This window comes from Girardinichthys multiradiatus, chromosome 11 (assembly GCF_021462225.1).
Source record: "Girardinichthys multiradiatus isolate DD_20200921_A chromosome 11, DD_fGirMul_XY1, whole genome shotgun sequence".
Lineage (NCBI taxonomy): Eukaryota > Metazoa > Chordata > Actinopteri > Cyprinodontiformes > Goodeidae > Girardinichthys > Girardinichthys multiradiatus.
In genome coordinates this window covers 27,790,350-27,812,025 of record NC_061804.1, presented here as the reverse complement: position 1 = coordinate 27,812,025, position 21,676 = coordinate 27,790,350, and the positions used below count along the sequence as shown (strand labels likewise).

The 21,676-nt window shown below is 40.4% G+C and overlaps 2 protein-coding genes across 2 annotated transcripts in view; one reads left to right on the top strand and one right to left on the bottom strand.

Annotated features, from left to right (window-relative positions):
- Window positions 1-4,586: 4,586 nt before the first annotated feature.
- timm22 (translocase of inner mitochondrial membrane 22 homolog (yeast)) lies at window positions 4,587-7,665 on the bottom strand. The gene is made up of 4 exons (XM_047378523.1): window positions 7,389-7,665; window positions 5,767-5,963; window positions 5,048-5,120; window positions 4,587-4,954 (listed from the first exon to the last, which is right to left on the bottom strand). The coding sequence occupies exons 1-4, from the start codon at window positions 7,639-7,641 to the stop codon at window positions 4,878-4,880; spliced, it is 600 nt and encodes a 199-aa protein (XP_047234479.1). The 5' UTR covers window positions 7,642-7,665; the 3' UTR covers window positions 4,587-4,877.
- Window positions 7,666-9,867: 2,202 nt separating this feature from the next.
- Window positions 9,868-21,676, top strand: part of specc1 (sperm antigen with calponin homology and coiled-coil domains 1) — a 119,442-nt gene continuing 107,633 nt past the window's right edge. The window contains exon 1 of the mRNA XM_047379009.1: window positions 9,868-9,992. Within this exon, the coding sequence (XP_047234965.1) occupies window positions 9,921-9,992 (72 nt within the window). The 5' untranslated portion in view covers window positions 9,868-9,920. The remainder of the gene's footprint in view (window positions 9,993-21,676) is intronic.

The window sequence follows — 21,676 nt, the reverse complement described above, 5'->3', positions numbered from 1 at the left end:
CATTTCCACGCTGTGCATTTGGTCTGAACCAGGGTGTGTCTGGTATCTTTTGTGATAATAGTATGTACATTTTGACTGCTAAAAATGCAGTAGAATTACCAACTGCATCTGGGCTCTGGTCAGCCCATAGCACTATGAACCCTCAGAAATCTGACCTTTTGCACATTCCACTGCTCAGAGAAAGACCATAGTGATGGAGACCAGCACCATGAATCTACAAGAACTAAAATAATCTTTTATGCTGCAGATGATGATGATGAACCTGAGACTTTTAAAACGTGCAGGATGTATGACCCTGACTGTAATTATAGTTTAAAGTTGAAGAGAAATAATTCACCCTTCAGATGGAGTTTTGATAGATTTGAGACTGATCAGATAAAATAATTTTATGTAGGTTATTGGTTTCCGTACAAGCTAAATGAGCATGTCCAGTCAATTCCATTCAGAAGCTTTCTTGGCACAAATCACACAAACATGCAGCCTTTCAAGGATTCAACAGCAAGTACAGTATGCCTCCTCCAACTTGTAGTTTGGAGGAGGCATACTGTACTTGCATGTCTACCTGACTTGGACGGATCCTCCTAATCAGACTCATTACGAAAAAATAACAGTTTATTGTTAATTAAGAAAGACTAAACTCTTAAAGGTTTGATTGCTTAAAAAATGTTTAATATGAAATAGTATCACCTGGGATCACTTGCCATGGTTTCAAACAGCTGTCTTCTTCTCCCAGGGCCATGGATCCTCACAGGATCAATGAGAAAAACACTCACTGAGGAGTTTTAAGGCCCAAAACAAAGAATATGATGGCCTGTCTCACATTTCCCAAAAAAAACATCTTGATGAACACAGCATTTCAGAACAAGAACATCCTACCAACAATAAAATGTGATGGTGGTAGTGTGATGGTATGGGGTCACTTTGCTGCCCCAGAACCTAGATGATCTGCAGCTGATGGAACCACGATGTTCTGTTCTCTACCAGAAAATACTGAGAAGAAAGAAAGGCCCGTTTAAACAGGCTGTTTAGGGGGCGATACAGTCTTCAGATCAGGCCAGGTGGATTTGGATAGCTTTTTCCTTTTATGAATAAAATCATCAACACCTTTAATGATCCGAAGCATTTAAGTGTGAAAAAAGCAAAAGGGAAGGAATGTGTAAGAGGGCATATCAGCATAAGTACTGTAATATTTAAAGAAAGCTCCAACACTTCCAAACAACACTTGTAATCATGATTAGAACCAGAACAGACAACACAAGGAGGCAGATAGAAGCTAGAGCAATGGATGGTTTCCTCAGTGGTATGCAGGTGCTCACAAAGTTAATCAGAATCAGAATCAGAAAAGCTTTATTGCCAAGTACGTTTTTGGACATACAAGGAATTTGTTTTGGCATAGTCGGTGCAATACAATTCAATAACAGTACAAACCTTTTCTTTTTATTTTCCCCTCCATCAAACTGACACAAACATATCTGTCATTTGCCAAATAATTCAAGCTTAATCAGATTGGATGATTAGCATCTGCAATCAGCAGTTTTCATGTCTTGCCACAAACTGTCAGTTGTATTTCATTTTGGATTTTGACTGGGCCACTGCAACACATTAATATGCTTTGATCTAAACCATTCTGCTGTAGCTCTAGCTGTATGTTTAGAGCCGCTGTCCTACTGGAAGGTGAACCTCGCCCGTCGTCTCAAGTCGTCAGCAGTTCCTAACAGGTTTTCTTCCATACGACTTTCTCTGTCTCTGCTGAAGAAAGGTACACCCACAGTGTCATGGTGCCACCGCCAACTTTCACCTTGGGAATAGTATGATCAGTGTTAGTTTTCCTCTACACATTTTGCATATAGGCCAGAAACCTCTGTTTTGGTCACATCTGACCAGAGCACATTCTTCCCCATGACTGCAGTCCCCTACATGGCATGTGCCAAACTGCAAATGGGATCCTCATTGCTTCTTTCCAACAGTGCCTTGCAAAAACATTCATACTCCTTGAACTTTCCCACTTTTTATCCCGTTACAACCGGCAATTGTTACTCCAGGCTTACTCTTGGAGTACCACAGGGTGTAGTTCCTGGGCCTTAGTCAATTAATAAATGTGGATGGCATTAAATTGGCCAACACTAATAAAGTAAAAAACCTTGTTATTTTTGACCAGGACATGTCATTTAAATCCCATATTAAACAGATTGTTAGGATTTTCCTTCTTTCACCTCAGGAACATTGCCAGAGTTAGAAATATCCTATCCAGGAGTGACGCTGAAAAACTAGTCCATGCATTTGTTACTTCAAGGCTGGACTATTGTAATTCTTTACTATCAGGATGTCCACAAAATGCAGTTAAAAGCCTTCAGCTGATTCAAAATGCTGCAGCACGACTTCTGATGAAAATTAAAAAGAGAGATCATATTTCTCCTATTTTAGCTTCCCTTCATTGGCTCCCTGTTAAATCCAGAATAGAATTTAAAATTCTCCTCCTCACATATAAAGCCCTTAATGATCTAGCTCCATCATACACCAGAGATCTGATTGGTCCATATGTTCCTAACAGAGCACTTCGTTCTCAGACTGCAGGTTTACTGGTGGTTCCTAGAGTCTCTAGAAGTAGAATGGGAGGCAGATCCTTTAGTTATCAGGCTCATCTCCTGTGGAACCAGCTCCCAGTTTTAGTCTGTGAGGCAGACACCCTGTCTACTTTTAAGGCTAGGCTTAAAACTTTCCTTTTTGATAAAGCTTATAGTTAGAGTGGTTTAGTTTATCCCGAGCTTTCTCTGTAGTTATGCTGATATAGGTTTAGGGTGCTGGAGGACAGACACTTGGCATTGCCTTACAGTGTTTTGCCCCGTCTCTCTCCTAGACATAGCCATTAGCTGATTTTCTACTCCGACTAACTTTTATGTGCTCTTTTTCATCCTATAGACTTAAAAAGTGGCTCAGAGTGTATCTACTTAGCTGTGCTTCTCTCCTAGATGAAGCCACTGAAGGAACTACTACAGCCATTAACTTTTTTCTTCATCATAGAAAGTACTCCTATACCAGTGCTTCTGTGTTATTTTGTATCCCGTCTTCTCAAACCTCCAGTCGGTCGTGGCAGATGGCCGCTCACACTGAGCCTGGTTCTGCTGGAGGTTTCTTCCTGTTAAAACAGAGTTTTCCTCTCCACTGTCGCTACATGCATGCTGGAAGTCTTTAGTGGGATGCCTCAGGATTGACCTGTAATTGTCTCCATCCATTAATAGTTACTAATAGTTGTCTTGCTTATAGATTTGCCAACCTCAGCTGTGAAACCATGGGGTTTCTAGGCTAATTCACTGATTGGTGCTCTCCTTACCCGGCACAGTTTAGGAGGACGGCCACAACCTTGTAGGATTACAGTTGTGTAGTACTCTTTCTATTGTCAGATGGTGGAATGAGCAGTGATACATGAGCTGTTTAAAGTTTGGGATATTGCCAATCACAATGATTCCAAGTTTGTGTTTGTAACACGAGAAAATGCTTAAAGCCTGCAATATTGCTGTATAACCTAAAACTGCTTTAAACTTCTCTACACGTTTATCCCACACCAATCTGCTGTGTTGCTTCCTATTCATGAGTTCCCATTTGTGTTACAAAGGAATACAGGTTGGAACAAAGCAAATATCTGTGTTGTTTCCCAGTGGAATAGCTGAGTACTCTTGCTGTTAACTGTTCATGTGTTATTCAGACTGACAGCCTGTGGAACGACACCAATACTGTGGTTGCCTGTTTTTTTCCAAACAGATATCTGCTGGTATGGCCTGCCTGAAGGTGGAAGTTTCAACAGATGGTGTACAGGATGTGTGGGATCTGCAGAGATGTTAGCTGCCTGTTGCCTTAAACTTAAAACTTATACAAGTCCTGGATGGATGGAAGGTCAACACAAATGATGTTCGCTGTTGACCTGATTGTTCGTTGCAGTCTGGCCGGGTTTGGCTGAACACCTGGAGGCAGGAAAGGCTGAATGATGGCAGTGTAGAAGATAACCAAGTTGCCCTTTTTTTTTCAGTGTCTATGTGTCAGGACCATGATCCTGTGATGGTGGGTTTCTTAGGAGGATGGAATGATGGTGGAGCGTTTGCAGCAGGAAGTAGACTCACACAGCGTCAGAGATTTGTTAAATGTCTGCATGAAGATGGGGGTCAGTTGGTAAGCACAGACTCTCAGACAGGAGGGGGTCACAACGTCAGGTTCTGGAGCTTTCCTGACATCTACTCATAGATCTTTAGAATATTATTAAAATATTATTTATTTTAGATTTTGAAATGACGCCGATATAGAACATTAACGTATGTCCTTTTATATCCTCCTGTAACCTCATCCTTTTATTCATACCCAGGAGCACACAGATACTGACTACAACCCTTAGTCGAGTCATACTGCACACACAGTCTGACAAAGAAAAAAGCTTTGCATGTTTCAGCAAAGTCCCTCAAATAGAAAATGTCCTCGCACAGATCTGAACAGTTCAGGACCTGTGGGAATGTCAGATTTCTTAAGGTAACTAAAACTAGAATACCCTGGATCACTAACTACGAGGTTAAAGCAGGAATTATTACTGAATGCATTAACCGGATTAAAACAAACAGCTTTAATATAAATAACCCCACTGATTACATCCTGTCAATTCGTATAACGTCTCTGTAGCTAAACAGCGGTTGTGAGAGAAGAGGTGGCTTCATCACATATGGTGCAAAGTCTCTCTGCGAATGGAAACAGGAACATCCCCTGCAAGTGTTGTTTAGGTCCCTGCGGAGTTACTGAAGGCAATGTTCATTCATTTTCCTCCATGTACACAAGGTTCCTCACGGTGAGTCCACAGATAAAACAAGTTCTTGTTCATAAAGCCGCTCCTCGGCCTCTCATCGTAAGTAATATTCGATAGCAGCAGAAAATGCAGCAAATCCTCCACATCCGAGGACCCCGGCTTTCAGACCAGCTGCACAAAGAACAGAAGGAAAGGAAAAAATGGTAGAACAACATGAAACAGAGCCCAATGTGGGTTGAAACCTAACAGAAGAGGGTTACCTACCACGAAACCCTATAGCTCCTCCAGTTACACAGCCACTGTACACTGCATTCTTCCAGTCAGATTTGCCTCTGTGCTGCAAAACAAACAGATGGAAAACAGAGATGGATTTGTATACTTGGGACAGAAACAAAACTATCGGGGGGACAAAGGCTGCAGTTTCCCCTCCTCAATTTTCAGTTTGTTAGTATTTATTTTTTCTGTGAGAAAGCTATTATGGTAAATGGCCTCTAATTTAATAGCACTTTATCAAGTCCCCAGGGACCCTGAAGCTCTTTACACTACAATTAGTCAGCCACCTATTTACACACTGACAGTGCTGAGCTACAATGTAGCCACATCTACCCTGAGCCATACAATTGGTGCCGCCGGACCCTCTGACCACCATCAGCAGGCAAGGTGGGGGACATGTCTTGCCTAAGGACACAATGACTGAGACGGACAAAGCGGGGTTCGAACCGGCAGGTTGCATGACGAACTTCTACCACCACAGTCACTGTCGCCATGTAATTAAATCTAATCAGCAGAGGGCGCTATAACACCGTTTCCCAGAGGGTGAAACATCAAGGGTTAACAGTAATGATAAAATCTTTGTGAAATATTGTATATTTGTAAATGACTTAATAATGAGCTACACAACACCACAACGATGACACAAAATGTCACCAAATGTGTCATTTTTCAATAAGCAGACGGACATAACAGGAAATGATGCCACTTACTGATTCTATGATGCACTCGGTACAGGAAAACATGGCACCCACAATAGCAAAGTTCTTGGCGTAAGACATCCCCCTCTGGCCCATGTCTTTAAGGACTTCTCGAGCTGTTGGGGTTCTCAGGGGGTCTTTGGGGTCAAAGCCGACATTAGTATCAATACCAGCTGTGAACACACCAAAGGCTCCTCCAAGGACAAACCCTGTGGTAAGAAAATGCACGATTAAATTTAAATAGGAATAACTTACTAAAAGCACTGCTGCTAATAATGAAGAACACACTTTCATCAGTGTCACACATGCCTTGGCCATAAAGAAGTGTTGATCCTCCTTAAATCACTTTGTCATGTTACAACTTCAAGCTTTAAAGTATTTTATTGGAAATTTATGAAATGGACCAAACCAAAGTAATGCATAACTGTAAAGGAAAATGATGCATGGTTTTTAACTTATTACGTTTTGCAAAGGGACTAAAGCTCCGTCAAATTGGATGGAGAGCATCTGTGAACACACCTACAGCTGTAAGGTGAACGAACCTCCAGCCCCACTGGAAAAAAACATTTCTAATACAGTTTTCTTCCAGGATCTCAGTATTTTGCACCATTCACCTTCCCTGTCCCAGATGAAGAAAAGAGTCCTCACAGCATGATGCTGCCACCACTGTTTTATGGTGGCGATGTTGTGCTCGAGGTGATGAGCAATATTAGGTTTTTGCCCCCCATAGCTTTTAGTGTCAAGACTAAACAGTTCAGTTTTTGTCACATCTGACCAGATCACCTTCCACTGCATGTTAACTGTGTCCCTTACATGGCTCGTGGAAAACCACAAACAGGACATAGTTTGGCTTTTTTCAACACAGACTTTCTTCTAGTCATTCTGCCTTAAAGGCCACGTTTGGGAAATGTGGGACTATCCATTGTCTGGTCAACAGATTCTCCCATCTGTGCTGTGGATCTCTGCAGCTCCTCCAGAGTTTCCATTGGCCTCTTCTCTGACTGATTCCTTGCCCTGAATGTTTATGTGGAAGAATGGTTCCGATGTCTTGGTAGGTTTACAGCTACTGCTCTTCATGATGCTGTTTGTTCACTGATGTTCTCTATCAAACCTCTGAGGCCTTCACAAAACATCTGGATTTATGCTGATATCAAATGACACAAAGATGGACACTATTTACCAAGTAGGTAAAGGCAGTTGGTTGCATTTTATTGAGGGGCATTGGAGTAAAGAGGACTGAATACGAATACATGCCTCGATGTTTTATTTTCACTTGTGAAAAATAGGAAAACCATTCATTTTCTATCAACAATACATAATTACCCCCTACTTTTTCTTGATCTATCACATCAAACTCAATAAAACATCGAATGAAATCGTGAACTGATTTATTTCTGTTATGAAGCCCTATAATGACTGTGTGCAACCAGCATTGTAAAATATCAGCAATCTAAAGTCAAAGTGCACAAAAACCAAAAAAAAAAACAAACGCATCAGAACAGGCACTTGTTTACTGTTTTACTAACTGTAGCTAGAACGCGTGGTCAGGTCTCTGAGAATATATCTCCTTGGAAAACACCTCAAGGATTTGGTTGGTTTTTATCCTGGATTAAAAGTGTGTGGTGCTGGTTTACCTCCAACACAGGCCAGGACAGACTTGAAAGCGCAGCTCTCCATTCCCCTCTCTAACATTTTCTGCTCGTCGCTTTTCGGAGGCACAGGCAGACCCCCCATAACTCCTGGGCTCAGTTCTTTAATGGGCCTCTTTTCCCCTACCAGATGCTCCAGAACCATACTGTACTGAATCGTTGGACTGTCCATGCTTGGAATCGAGGAAATTGGTCCTTTAGAGTCTGAGGCAGCACCTTCTCCCGTGGTGGCGGCCATGTTTCTCAATGACACTGCTTTAGGTAAGTGTAGCTAAGAACCCACAGGCTGCAGATTCGCCGAATTATTCTGTACGTTCTTGTTTGGCGGGTGTATGTGTATATGTAAAAACTATTATATGTTTGATCACATGAAGAAAGCACAGCTTATAGAATCATGCATCTCTCTCTTTATATATTTTTTTAAGTAGTCATCATTTCCCATCAGTATATTCGTATAACCGCCAAGTGCGTGTACTCCTTTACAGTCAACCGGTGCATCATCTGGTAAGAAGGGTCGACAAAGCGGCGTGGGAGGAGTTATTCGTATAAAACGAATAGCAAAAAATTTTTTTGATAATCGGATCATGTCAGAGACAGCCTATTACGTGATTAAACGCATGCAATATATCTTTGCTTGAAGGGGAAAAGATTTGGTGACCTGCAACATTTATTCATTTATTTAAAACATACTTTTGTTTCAGTCATTCCTAATGCTCACCCTTGACCCCGCCCTCAAATATTACATATTATTTGAGTGTAGGTTTAAGGATTACATATTTAAGCCAACAATTAGGAGAGTTACGGTATTTTGAAATCATACACATACTAAAATTCAAGGTTAGTATTAAAACATGGCTGTTTTATTATAAATCTCAAATAATAAAGGCTGTCCTTGTCAAGTATAGAAATACTGCATTTGTAACTGCCCCAAACAAATCTAAGTGCTCCTAATGCCACAGGCCATCAAAGGGAACCCAAAATTTGCTCGCACCTTTGTACCTTTGTCCGCCTCTGGACAATACAGAGACTGCAGGTTTAATTGCAGAGTCACTGATACGTCTTTATCAACTACACATCTATAATCAGAGTTATAATCGATTGCTTTTTGTTGCATTGTTCTATCCTTTTCCTCTTATTGACACGTGGCCTGAACAGGCTGATGTATAGGGGTTGGACAATGAAACTGAAACACCTGTCATTTTAGTGTGGGAGGTTTCATGGCTAAATTGGACCAGCCTGGTAACTAGTCTTCATTGATTGCACATTGCACCAGTAAGAGCAGAGTGTGAAGGTTCAATTAGCAGGGTAAGAGCACAGTTTTGCTCAAAATATTGAAATGGACACAACATTATGGGTGACATACCAGAGTTCAAAAGAGGACAAATTGTTGGTGCACGTCTTGCTGGCGCATCTGTGACCAAGATAGCAAGTCTTTGTGATGTATCAAGAGCCACGGTATCCAGGGTAATGTCAGCATACCACCAAGAAGGACGAACCACATCCAACAGGATTAACTGTGGACGCAAGAGGAAGCTGTCTGAAAGGGATGTTTGGGTGCTAACCCGGATTGTATCCAAAAAACATAAAACGACGGCAGCCCAAATCACAGCAGAATTAAATGTGCACCTCAACTCTCCTGTTTCCACCAGAACTGTCCGTCGGGAGCTCCACAGGGTCAATATACACGGCCGGGCTGCTATGGCCAAACCTTTGGTCACTCATGCCAATGCCAAACGTCGGTTTCAATGGTGCAAGGAGCGCAAATCTTGGGCTGTGGACAATGTGAAACATGTATTGTTCTCTGATGAGTCCACCTTTACTGTTTTCCCCACATCTGGGAGAGTTACGGTGTGGAGAAGCCCCAAAGAAGCGTACCACCCAGACTGTTGCATGGCCAGAGTGAACCATTCTTGAGGACCATGTGCATCCAATGGTTCAAACATTGTATCCTGAAGGTGGTACCGTGTATCAGGATGACAATGCACCAATACACACAGCAAGACTGGTGAAAGAATGGTTTGATAAACATGAAAGTGAAGTTGAACATCTCCCATGGCCTGCACAGTCACCAAATCTAAATATTATTAAGGCACTTTGGGGTGTTTTGGAGGAGCGAGTCAGGAAACGTTTTCCTCCACCAGTATCACGTAGTGACCTGGCCGCTATCCTGCAAGAAGAATGGCTTAAAATCCCTCTGACCACTGTGCAGGACTTGTATATGTCATTCCCAAGACGAATTGATGCTGTATTGGCCGTAAAAGGAGGCCCTACACCATACTAATAAATTATTGTTGTTCTAAAACCAGGTCTTTCAGTTTCATTGTCCAACCCCTGTATGTTGTGAGAAATCCCACCTTAACAATGGACCCATTTACCAATTTGGACCAATTTAGTTGCTACTTTCGTCACCTCCGTCTTTTTAACGACTACGTTTCCCAGAAATCTATTCGAGCACTGCGCCAAACTATCCAGCACGTGCTCCACCTACCTGCTCCTCAGCCCGCTGGTGACGCTTCAATGACTCGCGTGAGCGAGGCGGCGGCAGCAGAGCAGCATCACAGGCAGCAGCAGCACCGCATTAGCGAACAGGTGAGGGGTACATATTAATATCTTTATCGCTGCTCTTAGCGCTTCTTCTATTTTCGTCAGTTTACTAGGATAAAATACAAATGTTTTAATGTTACTGCTGCTTGGTGTCGGACATTTAACTAGCACTTCAACTTGCTCGGGACCGGACCGGCCAGCATAACAGCGACGCAGAAGTGACTGTCGACAGCTCGCTTGTTTACAGTGGTAAAGAGGGTAATTTTATAGCTGACGTGTCTTCTCCTGTCCTATATACAATGACGGAGTTTGTCCAAGGACACGTTTTTTCTCAGGGTAATTAAACCTGTAACTGGCTGTGGTCCTGGACAGGAGAGAGTGAAATCTCGTCTAGAAGATGCTTCAGATAATTTAGGGAATTTCGCTGCACCGGCTGGAGGAACAGGATTCCTGCTCGATCATTACATCCCATCTGAACAAACATCTGTTTACTTTCTCTAATTCTGTTCCTGGTGTGTCTGGAGCCAGAATCCTAAGACAGGATAGAGTAATGTTTCTTTAGCTATAATAATGCTGGTTTCGTATAACGTTTTCTGGCAAATCAAAGGATCTGGGGATTTTAGTATTCATGCGTTAAAATCTAACCATCTGTGTAAAATAATGCACGAATGTAAACTTGGTGTAAACAGCCTCATTTATTGGCACGCCTGGTAAAGATGTGTAAAAAGCCCTAAAACTGAGAAAAACTTCATCATTTAATTTGAGTATAATTAGTTGATAGAGGAAATCATTCCATGTTAAGAATCACATTAGGAGTAATTATTGTATTTATTTCAACAACCCACTTTTGCTAATAGTGGAGTTCTATTACCATTGACATGGAAGAAGGTTGATTTTTGTGTCTGGTGAACAATGTCTTTGTTGACTTGGGCATATGTTTTCAATCAATATTCTTTTGAATGATCTAATGACCAATTTTCCGTTTACTGGTCCACCAGGTATGTATTTATAATGCCTCAGGATTTCAAGAAGTCCATGATGCCATGCACTAAGGTTCTCCAGGCCTTTGGAAAAGAACCGGGCCCACAGTGTCCTAGATTCTCCGCCATTCTTATCAGAGGCTATGAGGTGCTTTGTCACATATTGATCCTTTGTGTCATGCCAGACCATTTTTGAATGTTTGTTGCTAAAAAGCTCAATATCTGATAAGTCTGAGTAAGTAAGTAAATAATAAACTTTTATTTATATATCACATTTAACTACAGTTTAACGTGTCCAAAGTGCTTTACATCATGCCTAAAAATATTATGAAAAGGCAAAAATAAAACCAAGCAACCAAAAAAGGCAATTTGTGAAAGTTAGCCAGGAAAAAGACCAACCTAAAAAGGGTGAAAAGTTAGTCTAGACTTAAAAGAAGTGATATACCAAGCATATTGCTGTTTAGGAGGGGTTGTTTCCACAGACAGCTGCACGGTGACCGCATGGTATTGCAGTTGGTAGCACTGCTGCTTTGTAGCTAGAAGGTCCTGGGTTTAAATCCTGGCCTGGGGTCTTTCTGAATGGAATTTTCACGTTCTGATAGTGCAAAGAGGCTAGGACAGAAGTGATGTGCTTGTGTGTTTTAGTACCAGTAAGCAGTCTTGCTTCAGCATTGTGAACGAGTTGTGATAGTAGAGACTGGCAGAGGAAGATCCTGCCATGAAGACCTGCAGTAATCTAGCCTTGAATGACTGGTTCTAGATCGTGAGATCCATTTAGCCTTGATTCGTAGTTTGTGGTAACTATTTTTAACAGCTGTGCTGCAACCACACAGTCCCAGTTAAAGTCCCAGTAGGATTTAGCTAACCTCACATGTTGACATTTCTGACACACATTTCCTTTACTGCTCTATCTTTTCTGATTTGTCATATGCCACTCTGCATGATCTTTAAGGTGTTAATCATTTTGATCTTTGCCAGGTATGTGTATGAAATACAGATGAAAAGTGGTTTAATGCTTGTTTGGCAAACTAGGTTTTAATGCGTGGAACTTGAGAGATTTTAGCCTTCCAGATATTGCATCCAGGAAGTCCTTTTACACTTGCATTATTGTACACCTTGATATTATGATGTCAACTGAGATTATTATGTTATCCATCTCTAGTCATCATCCAGCCTAGTGGTTAGATAGGCCTCTAATGGACAAACTAAATCTTAATGTCACTCCTGTCAACTTGAAAAAGTTAAGAATAAATACAAAAATGACATCTGCTTAAACTCGATTTTTAGGCGTACCAGTTACTGTGACACCTGTGACTGAAGCAATTTGAGTTAATGCTTCTACATACAGACATTAATGTATCTTCAAAGCTTTTGACACGTTAGCCAGGGGTATAATAGAGGGCCCAACCTAAAGTTTAAACCCTTCTGTGCGGATTGAGAAATCCTAACTGTCGCAGTGGATATTTAACCAGACCTCAGCCTGATGTACCACCCAAACCTGCTATTGAGATTTGAGTGAAATAGATTTGTTGCAAGAATTAAAATGTTTAAACATCCTAAACAAGTCCACTAGTTTGTTTTTCTTTAGATGCTGTTTAAAAATGTGAGACTTCTGTCTGTTAAAATCATGTCCTGACAAATTAACCCAATTAGCAGTTTAAGTTTGATGTAGATCGTCAGCTATAGTGCCCTCTTGCGTTCGGACCCCCCTCAGGTACATCAAGCTGTTTCTCCTGGTATGATCAGCTAACCATTTGTTTCTCATTAGATCATTCCCTTTGTAGTCCAACAGTACTGCAGCAGTTTCTGAAAGTTAGCAGTTTCTGTCGTTAATTGGCCCTTCAATGCATCGTTAAGACACTCTGTCCTGATTCTATACCTGCCACGTCAACATTAGGTGAATCAACTTGTCTGGAAAATTTGGTTATGTTTTCATGGTGAACATTCTTAAATAATAATTTTTTTAGGACTGGGAAAGATATTTGGGTCTAAGAGTATGGACAAAAACCGTTTTAATTTCATGTTGTTGCATTTCTGAAAGAAGCCAATCTAAAAGTGAAGGCATGCATTACACCTGTAGGAGAAAACTAATGGGTTACAAATGACAATTTTCCCTGTTTTCTGTTTATTTTGACTGGGACAGAAGAGAAGAGATTTCAAATCTAAGGACTCTACCACTTCTTTATGATGCATCCTTTGCAGATTTCCTCTATAGTAGACTGTTAAAGTCTCCGTTTTTAACTTGTGGTTAATCTGGAACTCTGTCTTCGGTCTCCAGGATGTTTTCAGGACAGGCTGTTCTTCTAAAAAGCCTCAGGATATGCAAGTCATATGGCAGTGCAGTCTGAGCAAGCTGAAAATATCCAATTTTTGTAATTCCTCGTTTGTTGATGGAACTGTTTCCTCAGTTTGTTTTGCGCTGTCTCTGTTTAACACACTAATAGACAAAGGTAAAGATATCAGGCAGTATTTAAGAAGAATTGCAGAATCTTCAATCTGGTTTAGATGTTTGTTACTGATGGAGTTAGTTACTGATAAATGTCCAACATTAAGGAGCTGTGAATCCTCCTACGTCTCTCAAAGGCTCCTCTCATCTTCTGTTCAACTCATTATTCAAGCAGTTCCTGTCATTTGTGTGCTATTTATAGCCAGGAGCTGTGTGGAGAACGCACATGTCCAGCCGTATAGCGGTGAAACTGTCATTTTATTACACAGAAAATGTTACCTCATGGTCTCCTTGACTGCCCTCCTCAGTGGGAGGAATTTGAGACTCTGTGTATGTGAATGTGAGACGTTGGGAAGGGAATTCAAGGTCCCATCTCAGTGTTGGGCCTGACTCTCAGAAATATCTCCCACCAGTGCTGATGTCTTGGAAACAGCTAATGTCGTTAGTGCTGCTGAGGGACGGTGAGGAGAAAATGATCTCTGCTCCCACTCAAACTGTTGGTGCTGAATGAATGGAGTCAGGATGGGTAGCTACATCTGAAGTGACCTTGTCTAGCTGGGTTGGGATTGGGGAAATGAAGGTACTGCAATGATGGGCTTCTGATTGCTGCATCTCTCTGTTCACAGATGCCAAATTACTTCTGTGGAACAACACACACAAACACACACACACACACACACACCATAGTAATGGATTACTGACTTAATTTAACACTTTGGACATTAATCTCTGTCTCAAGTTGGCAAACACACCGTTTGGACCTCCAGCGCCGGTATTGAAATGGAAAAAAATGTCTTAATTGAACCCTGGCTTATGTGAATGTATGATTGATTAGATGAACCTTACATTAGCTTCACAGATATCATATTTATAATAAAGATATCTTATTTGTTTTAGTAGAAATTCATCCACCTCTAGTGGATATTTTTTTTATGTTTCTTTACATTATGGATTGAAAGGAGACAAGGATGCTATTAAAGGTGCTGTCCTTGGACCATGTAGTGTGATGACTTTTATCCTCTTCCATCTGAACCCTATTGCAGTTACATTGCCTTGCAAAAGTATTCATTTCCTTTAACCCATTCATATTTTATTATGCTATTAATACAAGCTACAATGTAATTTATTGTGATTTTATGTAAAAAATAAACTATATCCCAAGTTTTGGACAGTCCCAGAAAGAAGGAAGACTGGACCACAATTCCACCTAACCTGACAGGCTTGGCAGGGAGGGCATTAATCAGAGAAGCAGCCAGGAGTCCCACTATAACTTTGGATGAGCTGCAGAGATCCCAGCTCAGGTGGGAGAATCTGTCGTCATGATTGGTTGCACACTCCTCAAATCCTGCCTTTTATGGAAGAGTGGGAAGAAGAAACCTATCATTTGCAGTTTGCCACAAGACGTGCAGGTTATACTGCCGACACGTGGAACAAGGTGCTGACCAAAATTAAATTTCATGGCCTACATGCAAAACGGTATGAGTGCTGGAAAAGTAGCACTGCACATCATCCTAAAAACGCCAACCTGGAGGTGAAACATTGCATTGTCGGCATCATTCTGTGGGGATGCTTTTCTTCAGCCGGGACAGAGAAGCTGGTCTGAGCTAAATACTGGGCAATCCTGGAAGAACACCTGTTGAAAGCCGCAGAAAACTGGAGACAGGGGTCTAAGTTCCCCTTCCAGTAGGACAATGATCCTGACCATACAGCCAGAGCAACAGTGGAATGGTTTTGATCAAAGCACATTCATGTTTTAGAATGGCCTAGTTCAGGTAAATCCAATTGAGGATCAATTTCAAGACTTGAAAGTTGCTCTTCACAGATGCTATCTCTCCAGCTGACTGAGGTATTTTGCAAAAACAAAACTGCAAGTCATCTAGAGACTTCAGTCTCTAGATATTGCTGCTAGACATACCCCAGAAGAAGAAGTGTTGACTCAGGACAGCTGAATGCAAATGTACGCCACCTGTAGCAGATTCTTATTTATACAAACTGTAGAAACTCGTGTGCTTTTCCTTTCCCTTCACAATTATGTAATACTTTATGTTGATCTATCATATTATATTCCAATAATGTACACAGAAGTTTGTGGTTTTAACATGACCAAACATGCAGAAGTTTAAGAGGTATGAATATTTTTGCGAGGCCCTGCATGTTGCTGGGAGTTTATATTTTTTTTCTGGTGTGAAATAGACCTTGCTCATCAACTGGTGGTGCACACAGTAGGATGGTATAATAACCATAAAATACTTCCTACAGACCTTTGTTACTACAAACAACTCATGTAACCTGTTTCCTGTTTGCTGTAGTTACACACAGAACTGATTAGCCTTAATCCTACATCGATTCATAATAAATTTGTATTGGCCTTTGGTAAATATTAGCAGTATGTTGGAGTTTTTTCTACTCGTGGTAATATTTTTGGCAATGCAAGATGTGATAAGGAGGAAACTTAATGGGAGGCCAGCAGGGTGCCTGCAGTTTCTGACACTGTCAGCACCCCTGTCAGGGTTGCTTCTGAGGGAGGGTTTGTGTTTTTGCAGGAACTTGTCATCAGTGTGGAGAGTTAGAAGAGCAGAGCAGCCATTTGTGTTCACCTCAGAAATGCTTTTCAGTTCTGTTGAGCTGCTTGAGATAACCGTAGTCTTTGCTTATTTTAGACTAGGTTTGACATAAACAATATCTTGCTGTCTCTGGCTGTGTTCCGCATGTTTTTGAAATGCCCACTGTATACACTTTGAGACAGAAGTGTTACCCATGAATGTTTTTAAATGAACTTGAGTTGTTTAAATAAAAGATTACTCCTGATATCTGTTTATTCATCTAAAGAAAACTGACTTAGGAAGTGTAAGTTATCATTCCTTGGTTACTGAATGATCTAGTGGGTTTTAGGAAAAGTCGAACAGCAAACACATGGGACAGATAGAGGAGTTTATTAATAGCTTAGTGCTGTAGAGGTCAGTGGGTCACAGAGTTTGTATCAGAGCAGTATCCAACTCTGTTTTCTGTGGGTTAATCCTCTTCAGTGTATGAAGAAAACAGCTTTCACAGCTTTTCATTTAGACATGATTAATATGGACGAAGTCATATTGCCTTTGACTGTAATAAAGGATTCTTTATGTGGGAAGGTGAGTGGAGATGGTTTGACCATAGAGGCTCTGATTAGTAGAGTGGAGCTCTGTTTAGAGAGTGACTTTGTAGTCTTTGTCCGATCTAGAGTGTTTATAAAGCTATGATCTGCCTTCACCAATTTTAGCTGTTTCCAGTTTCTCTTTAATAAATATGGTTTAAGAAGAGCATGTAAAATATGTTCTTCAAGCCTTTCTCTCATGACCTGACAATAATTCAAGGATCAGAGTTTACATTAATCCGCATGTGTGTTGAAAACTCTAAAGGGATAAACAGAGCAACTCTCCTGCACTTCATTCAGCCTTTTTGTTATCAACTGAAAATCCTGTTCTCTCTCAACCTTAGAGCCACAGACATATCTTGACATGTAGCACAAAATAGAGCATCCTTTTTAAATAGCTTGTTATGTCTCCAGTCTGTCCATTGACTTCATTGTTAAATACCTTAGTAGCGATTAGTATGTTGCATTCACCGTTAAGAAAAGTAATGGATTTTTACATTTCTGATTGACCGATCACTGATCAGTTCCAGTCCAGCATTCCAGTCACCAGTGTATTTCTCTGTGCAGTTATTACTCGATGAATGGAATAAATAGATTAGAAATGTCAGTATTTCTGGCAAAACGTGGGGTTGCCGGTTGCTTCTTTATTAGATTATTATTATTATTATTATTAAACGACAAATGCTTCTCAGCCTCTACAAACTTTTCAAGAACATTTTCTACCTAAAAATAATCCACCACAATATGTCTGTATATTATGCCTCAAAGTGGCACACAGTGATTCTTTGTTTGTTTGTTCATGGAGGGTAGCTCCAAGCATCTTTTTCTGTTTGAAGCTCAGGAACGTTCAGGAAACGGTCTGCATATTTGACCATCATCGCCCTCAGTGGCCCAACTCACTGGTTCCAAGGAATGCTAATGTTTTTGCCTGGTTCAAAGGTAGTATGCAAGTCAACAAAAGACAGGTGATTTAAGATGCAAACAGGATTAGCAAGTTTGGCTGTATGACACATCGTGTCATTAAAATATTTGCTTTGTGTCTGTTAGATGTCTAACCCATTGTAATCTTTAGTCTCCACACAAGTTAAAGTGAACACACCCACAGCGAACATCAGATGCCTTTCATGGCACAACGTAGTTTTCCGATAGACTCAGAAGGGATCCCTTCTTTTGGCTTGGACAGTGAGTGTTGTTGGTGGCACTGATTTATTATGAGGTAGCTTTGTGGAAAATGTTTCAGCTCGGTTTAGTGGCTGCATGTTTTTTTAATTCCCTCGCAGATCTTGGGGATGCTGTGCTTGTGTTTCTATAGGATCCGCCCACTCTGTACACGCAGCCAGCTGGGCAGACTGGAAAGCAGCTGAAGTTTGTGCAACGTGGCTCTGACTGACTGTTTATCAGTTAAGAACTTTGACACTGAGGGAGCAGGAAGCTCAAGCCTCAGGGGATCCCTAGCTCTGAGAAAGATGAAACAGAAAACGAAAGGAATAGATGTGTATGAAGGTTCTATAGGTCTTCACATGTTATAAACTGTACCTCAAATATACAGAAACGAGGACCACTTGGGAATCAGTGAAGGACAATGAGGGGTTTTGCGTAGATTTGTCCTTATTTTACTTGGATTATGTGGCCGATTTCTATTCACCGGTTTTTGTAAAGCTCTGGCCCGTTGTTACCAGTTTTTGTTTATTCTGATTTACAAAAACAACAAAACCTTTTTCATGTTCCCAATAGGTTGTAAATGGAGCTGTCGTAGAAATAAAATCTTCAGTCTAAAATAAAACAGTAACTTCTATAGAAAAGCCGAAATTTACAAAGCTGTCTCTCATGACAAAAAATCTAGAAATACACTAAAATCCTCCGGGATCAATCCAAAAACACTAAACTTAAATGAATTACATCTTATTTACTTCTCCACAAGACAAAGGTGTTTATTCTCTCTTTGTGTGCACACCTCAAAATGTAGAAGTGCATCTTATCAGAAGACATTATTTCTTTTTTTTATTTAAATAAAATAATTTCAGAATATAATTGGGTTGCACGGTGGCACTGTTGGTAGCCTGTTGCCTTGCAGCAAGAAGGTCCTGGGTTTGATTCCCGGCCAGGGGTCTTTCTGCATGGAGTTTGCATGTTCTCCCCGTGCATGCGTGGGTTCTCAACAGGTACTCCGGCTTCCTCCCACAGTCCAAAGACATGCCTGTTAGGTTAATTGGTAACTCTAAATTGCCCTTAGGTGTATGAATGAGTGTGTGCATGGTTGTTTGTGTGTTGCCCTGTGATGGACTGGCGACCCGTCCAGGGTGTATCCCGCCTCTCATCCATACACTGCGGCAGATAGGCACCAGATTCCCCGCGGCCCACTATGGAATAAGTTGTAGAAAATGACTGACTGACTGAATTTCACAATAAATAATAGAAATGTCCACCTTAGAAGGAAAATCACATTGTGTTTGTAGGAGAGAGTCATTATTGTTACACAGCTCTGCTGTTAACATGATTTCACTGTTTATTCAAGATAAAAATGATTACAGAACATTTTAAGATCTCTTTATTATCTTTTATTATTATTATTATTATTGCTTTCTGTGTTGCTACACATTGGATTCGGCGCCTATTCTGTGTAGAGAATACAGACTCTTACTATAATCTCTGTGAGATTTCCAAAAGAAGGCTAACATTGGCTGATCCATCGTCTACCATTACAGATTGAGAAAGAATACATCTAAAACTGGACTCTTCCAAAGGGATAAAACAGCATATTTGCCTTTTAATATGCTGAGCTTTCTGGGGTTTGCTGATTACTCCTCCTCTGCTGTGGCAGGCCAGGATGAATAAACATCCAACATCCGTTCGCTGAAAATAAGGTTTCCTTTTTAGAAGTGAATCATCTTTTGTGTTTCTTCTGACTTCATTTTAAACACTGCTCTGACAGTGAGTCTTTTCTCTGTGTTATAGTCAGCACAACCTGTAAGCATGTAGGTATACTGTGTTCCCTGATCAGAAAAATATTGTAACATCAGCAGATTTCACTCGCCATCTGGTTTCTCACTACATATCTTTTTTGTCCAAAAGCCACTCTACAAGTAGACATAGCAATGTGTATTTAAAGCCCCTTTTCTTTTGTGAAAGCCACACAACAAGAGTCCAGAAAAATAATTTTGACAAAGAGTTTTGGCATAATACATTAAAAGTGAGCAGTTATGTTATTTGAATATGGTTATGCACACTTAATAATGTATTTGTTAGCAAAAAATAATGTAAACCTAAGTTTACATCTTGGTTCCTGTTCATAAACTGTAAAAAATAACAAACAAAATCCCACTTACCTTCTTGAATCTGAGCCAAAACAAGCTAGAACCCAAAGTGAGACCCTGTTGTTCTAAAGGTTTGTGAGGCTTGTGGTTTTGCTATTTCATATTCACACACCAAGAACACATTTCTCTTGAGTTTTATTTCAGAAATGACTCTAAAATAGTATAGTGTTATGCATAAATTTTATTTTGAATAATTTATACCACCTCATGGAGCATAGCAATTCAGATCTTCAACTTAGACACACACATTAGACTTGCTTTAGGCTTACGGATGTCTTTTTGTTGGATATTTTTGGAAACATTAACAGTATGTACATAATTGAACAGGTGTACTGGGTTTAGTATGTTTCCCTTTTCTAATAGATCCTTCTGCCTTCAGAAAATGAAACCTTTGCTGTTATTTCTAGTGTGCGGCTGCTGCAACTCTCCTAATTCCACCTTACATATCCTGTTTCATACAAGTTTCACATCCTCACAGACTAATATAGGAACACAGAGGGAGAACAGAGACTGCCTCACAGCATGGGATATAAAGTGATCCCACGCTTCCTGTTGGGCTTTAGCTGACATGATGTCTTTTCACATACTCCTTTACTACGTCCAGGTGTTGGACAGATGTTTCACAGCTAAACATGTGCTCAGGCAATTGCACAGTAATACCTCAATGGATGGATATTAGCACTAGTGTTTGGACACATTTAGACATGAAACAGTTTGTGGACACTCATAAACGTTTATAAAACGAAATTGTCAGGAATACTTTTTTTTTTAAAATTACCATTGGTGCATTTATTTGTATCATTTTAAAATAACTAACTAAAACATCCATTAGACCCAATCTACATGACCCATGTAGAGCAATGCCAGGAAGAAGCCATTTCTGTCCTGCCATCACACATTAACATGTGGTGTGTGCTAAACTGTACTGGGACTTTAAGATCTGTGTGCTTTGATGTGACTGAGCTTTTCAGCAACAATGCAAGTGAGTTTAGGGTGAACCCAAGGATTGACAGGTAGAAAAACACCTGATGCCTGCTGTAAAGTATGAGTGTAGGATCTGTGGTGCTGTGGGTTTGTTTCTCTTTTAGAGATCCTGGGAACAATGTTTGTTTGAAATACCAACAACGTTGCAGACCTTTGCCAGAAAACTAAAAGTGGATCATCACTGGATGTTTCAATACGATAATGATCTAAACCTTCTCCTATACCAAGATCTAAATCTTAATGAAAACCTCACCTGAGCTGAAGAAAAGGGGTCATGAGAGAAGACCCAGGACTCTGGAGGACCAAGAGATGTATTGCAAATAGGAATGGTCAAAGATACGTCCTCTGTGTGCTCCAAGCTTGTGAAATGTTTTTGGAAAAGTTTGGTCTTGTTGGTGGAAAAAAGGGCATGCAAAGTATTGATTGCAGGGGCCTCAACAATGAGTTAATTTGTTATTTCCAAACAGGTTGTTTTTTTTATGTCACTGAATAAATGTGCTGAAATTAAAAGCTGGATTTTTATACATTTTTCAGTGTGAAATTAACGGTTCTGCAATAAAAAAATAATTTATTTTACACATCTTTACTAGAAGTGCCAACAAATAATTGGTATGTGTCGATAGATGGCTCAAAGGTTAAAACATGCACCAGCACCAATGTATTCTCAATCATAAAATGATCCTAAATAACATTTATATATTTGGTTATTTATTTTTAAACAAAATGGATAACCCACTGCCAATCAGTGAACCAGCATTTCTTCAAGTTGATGTATGAAGTCGATGCAGGAAACAAAGGAGAAAGTGCTTTTTTGGGTGGTTCAAGGTCACGAAAAAGGCAATATCCAGTTGTGATACTGGTGTGGTTGCCAACAA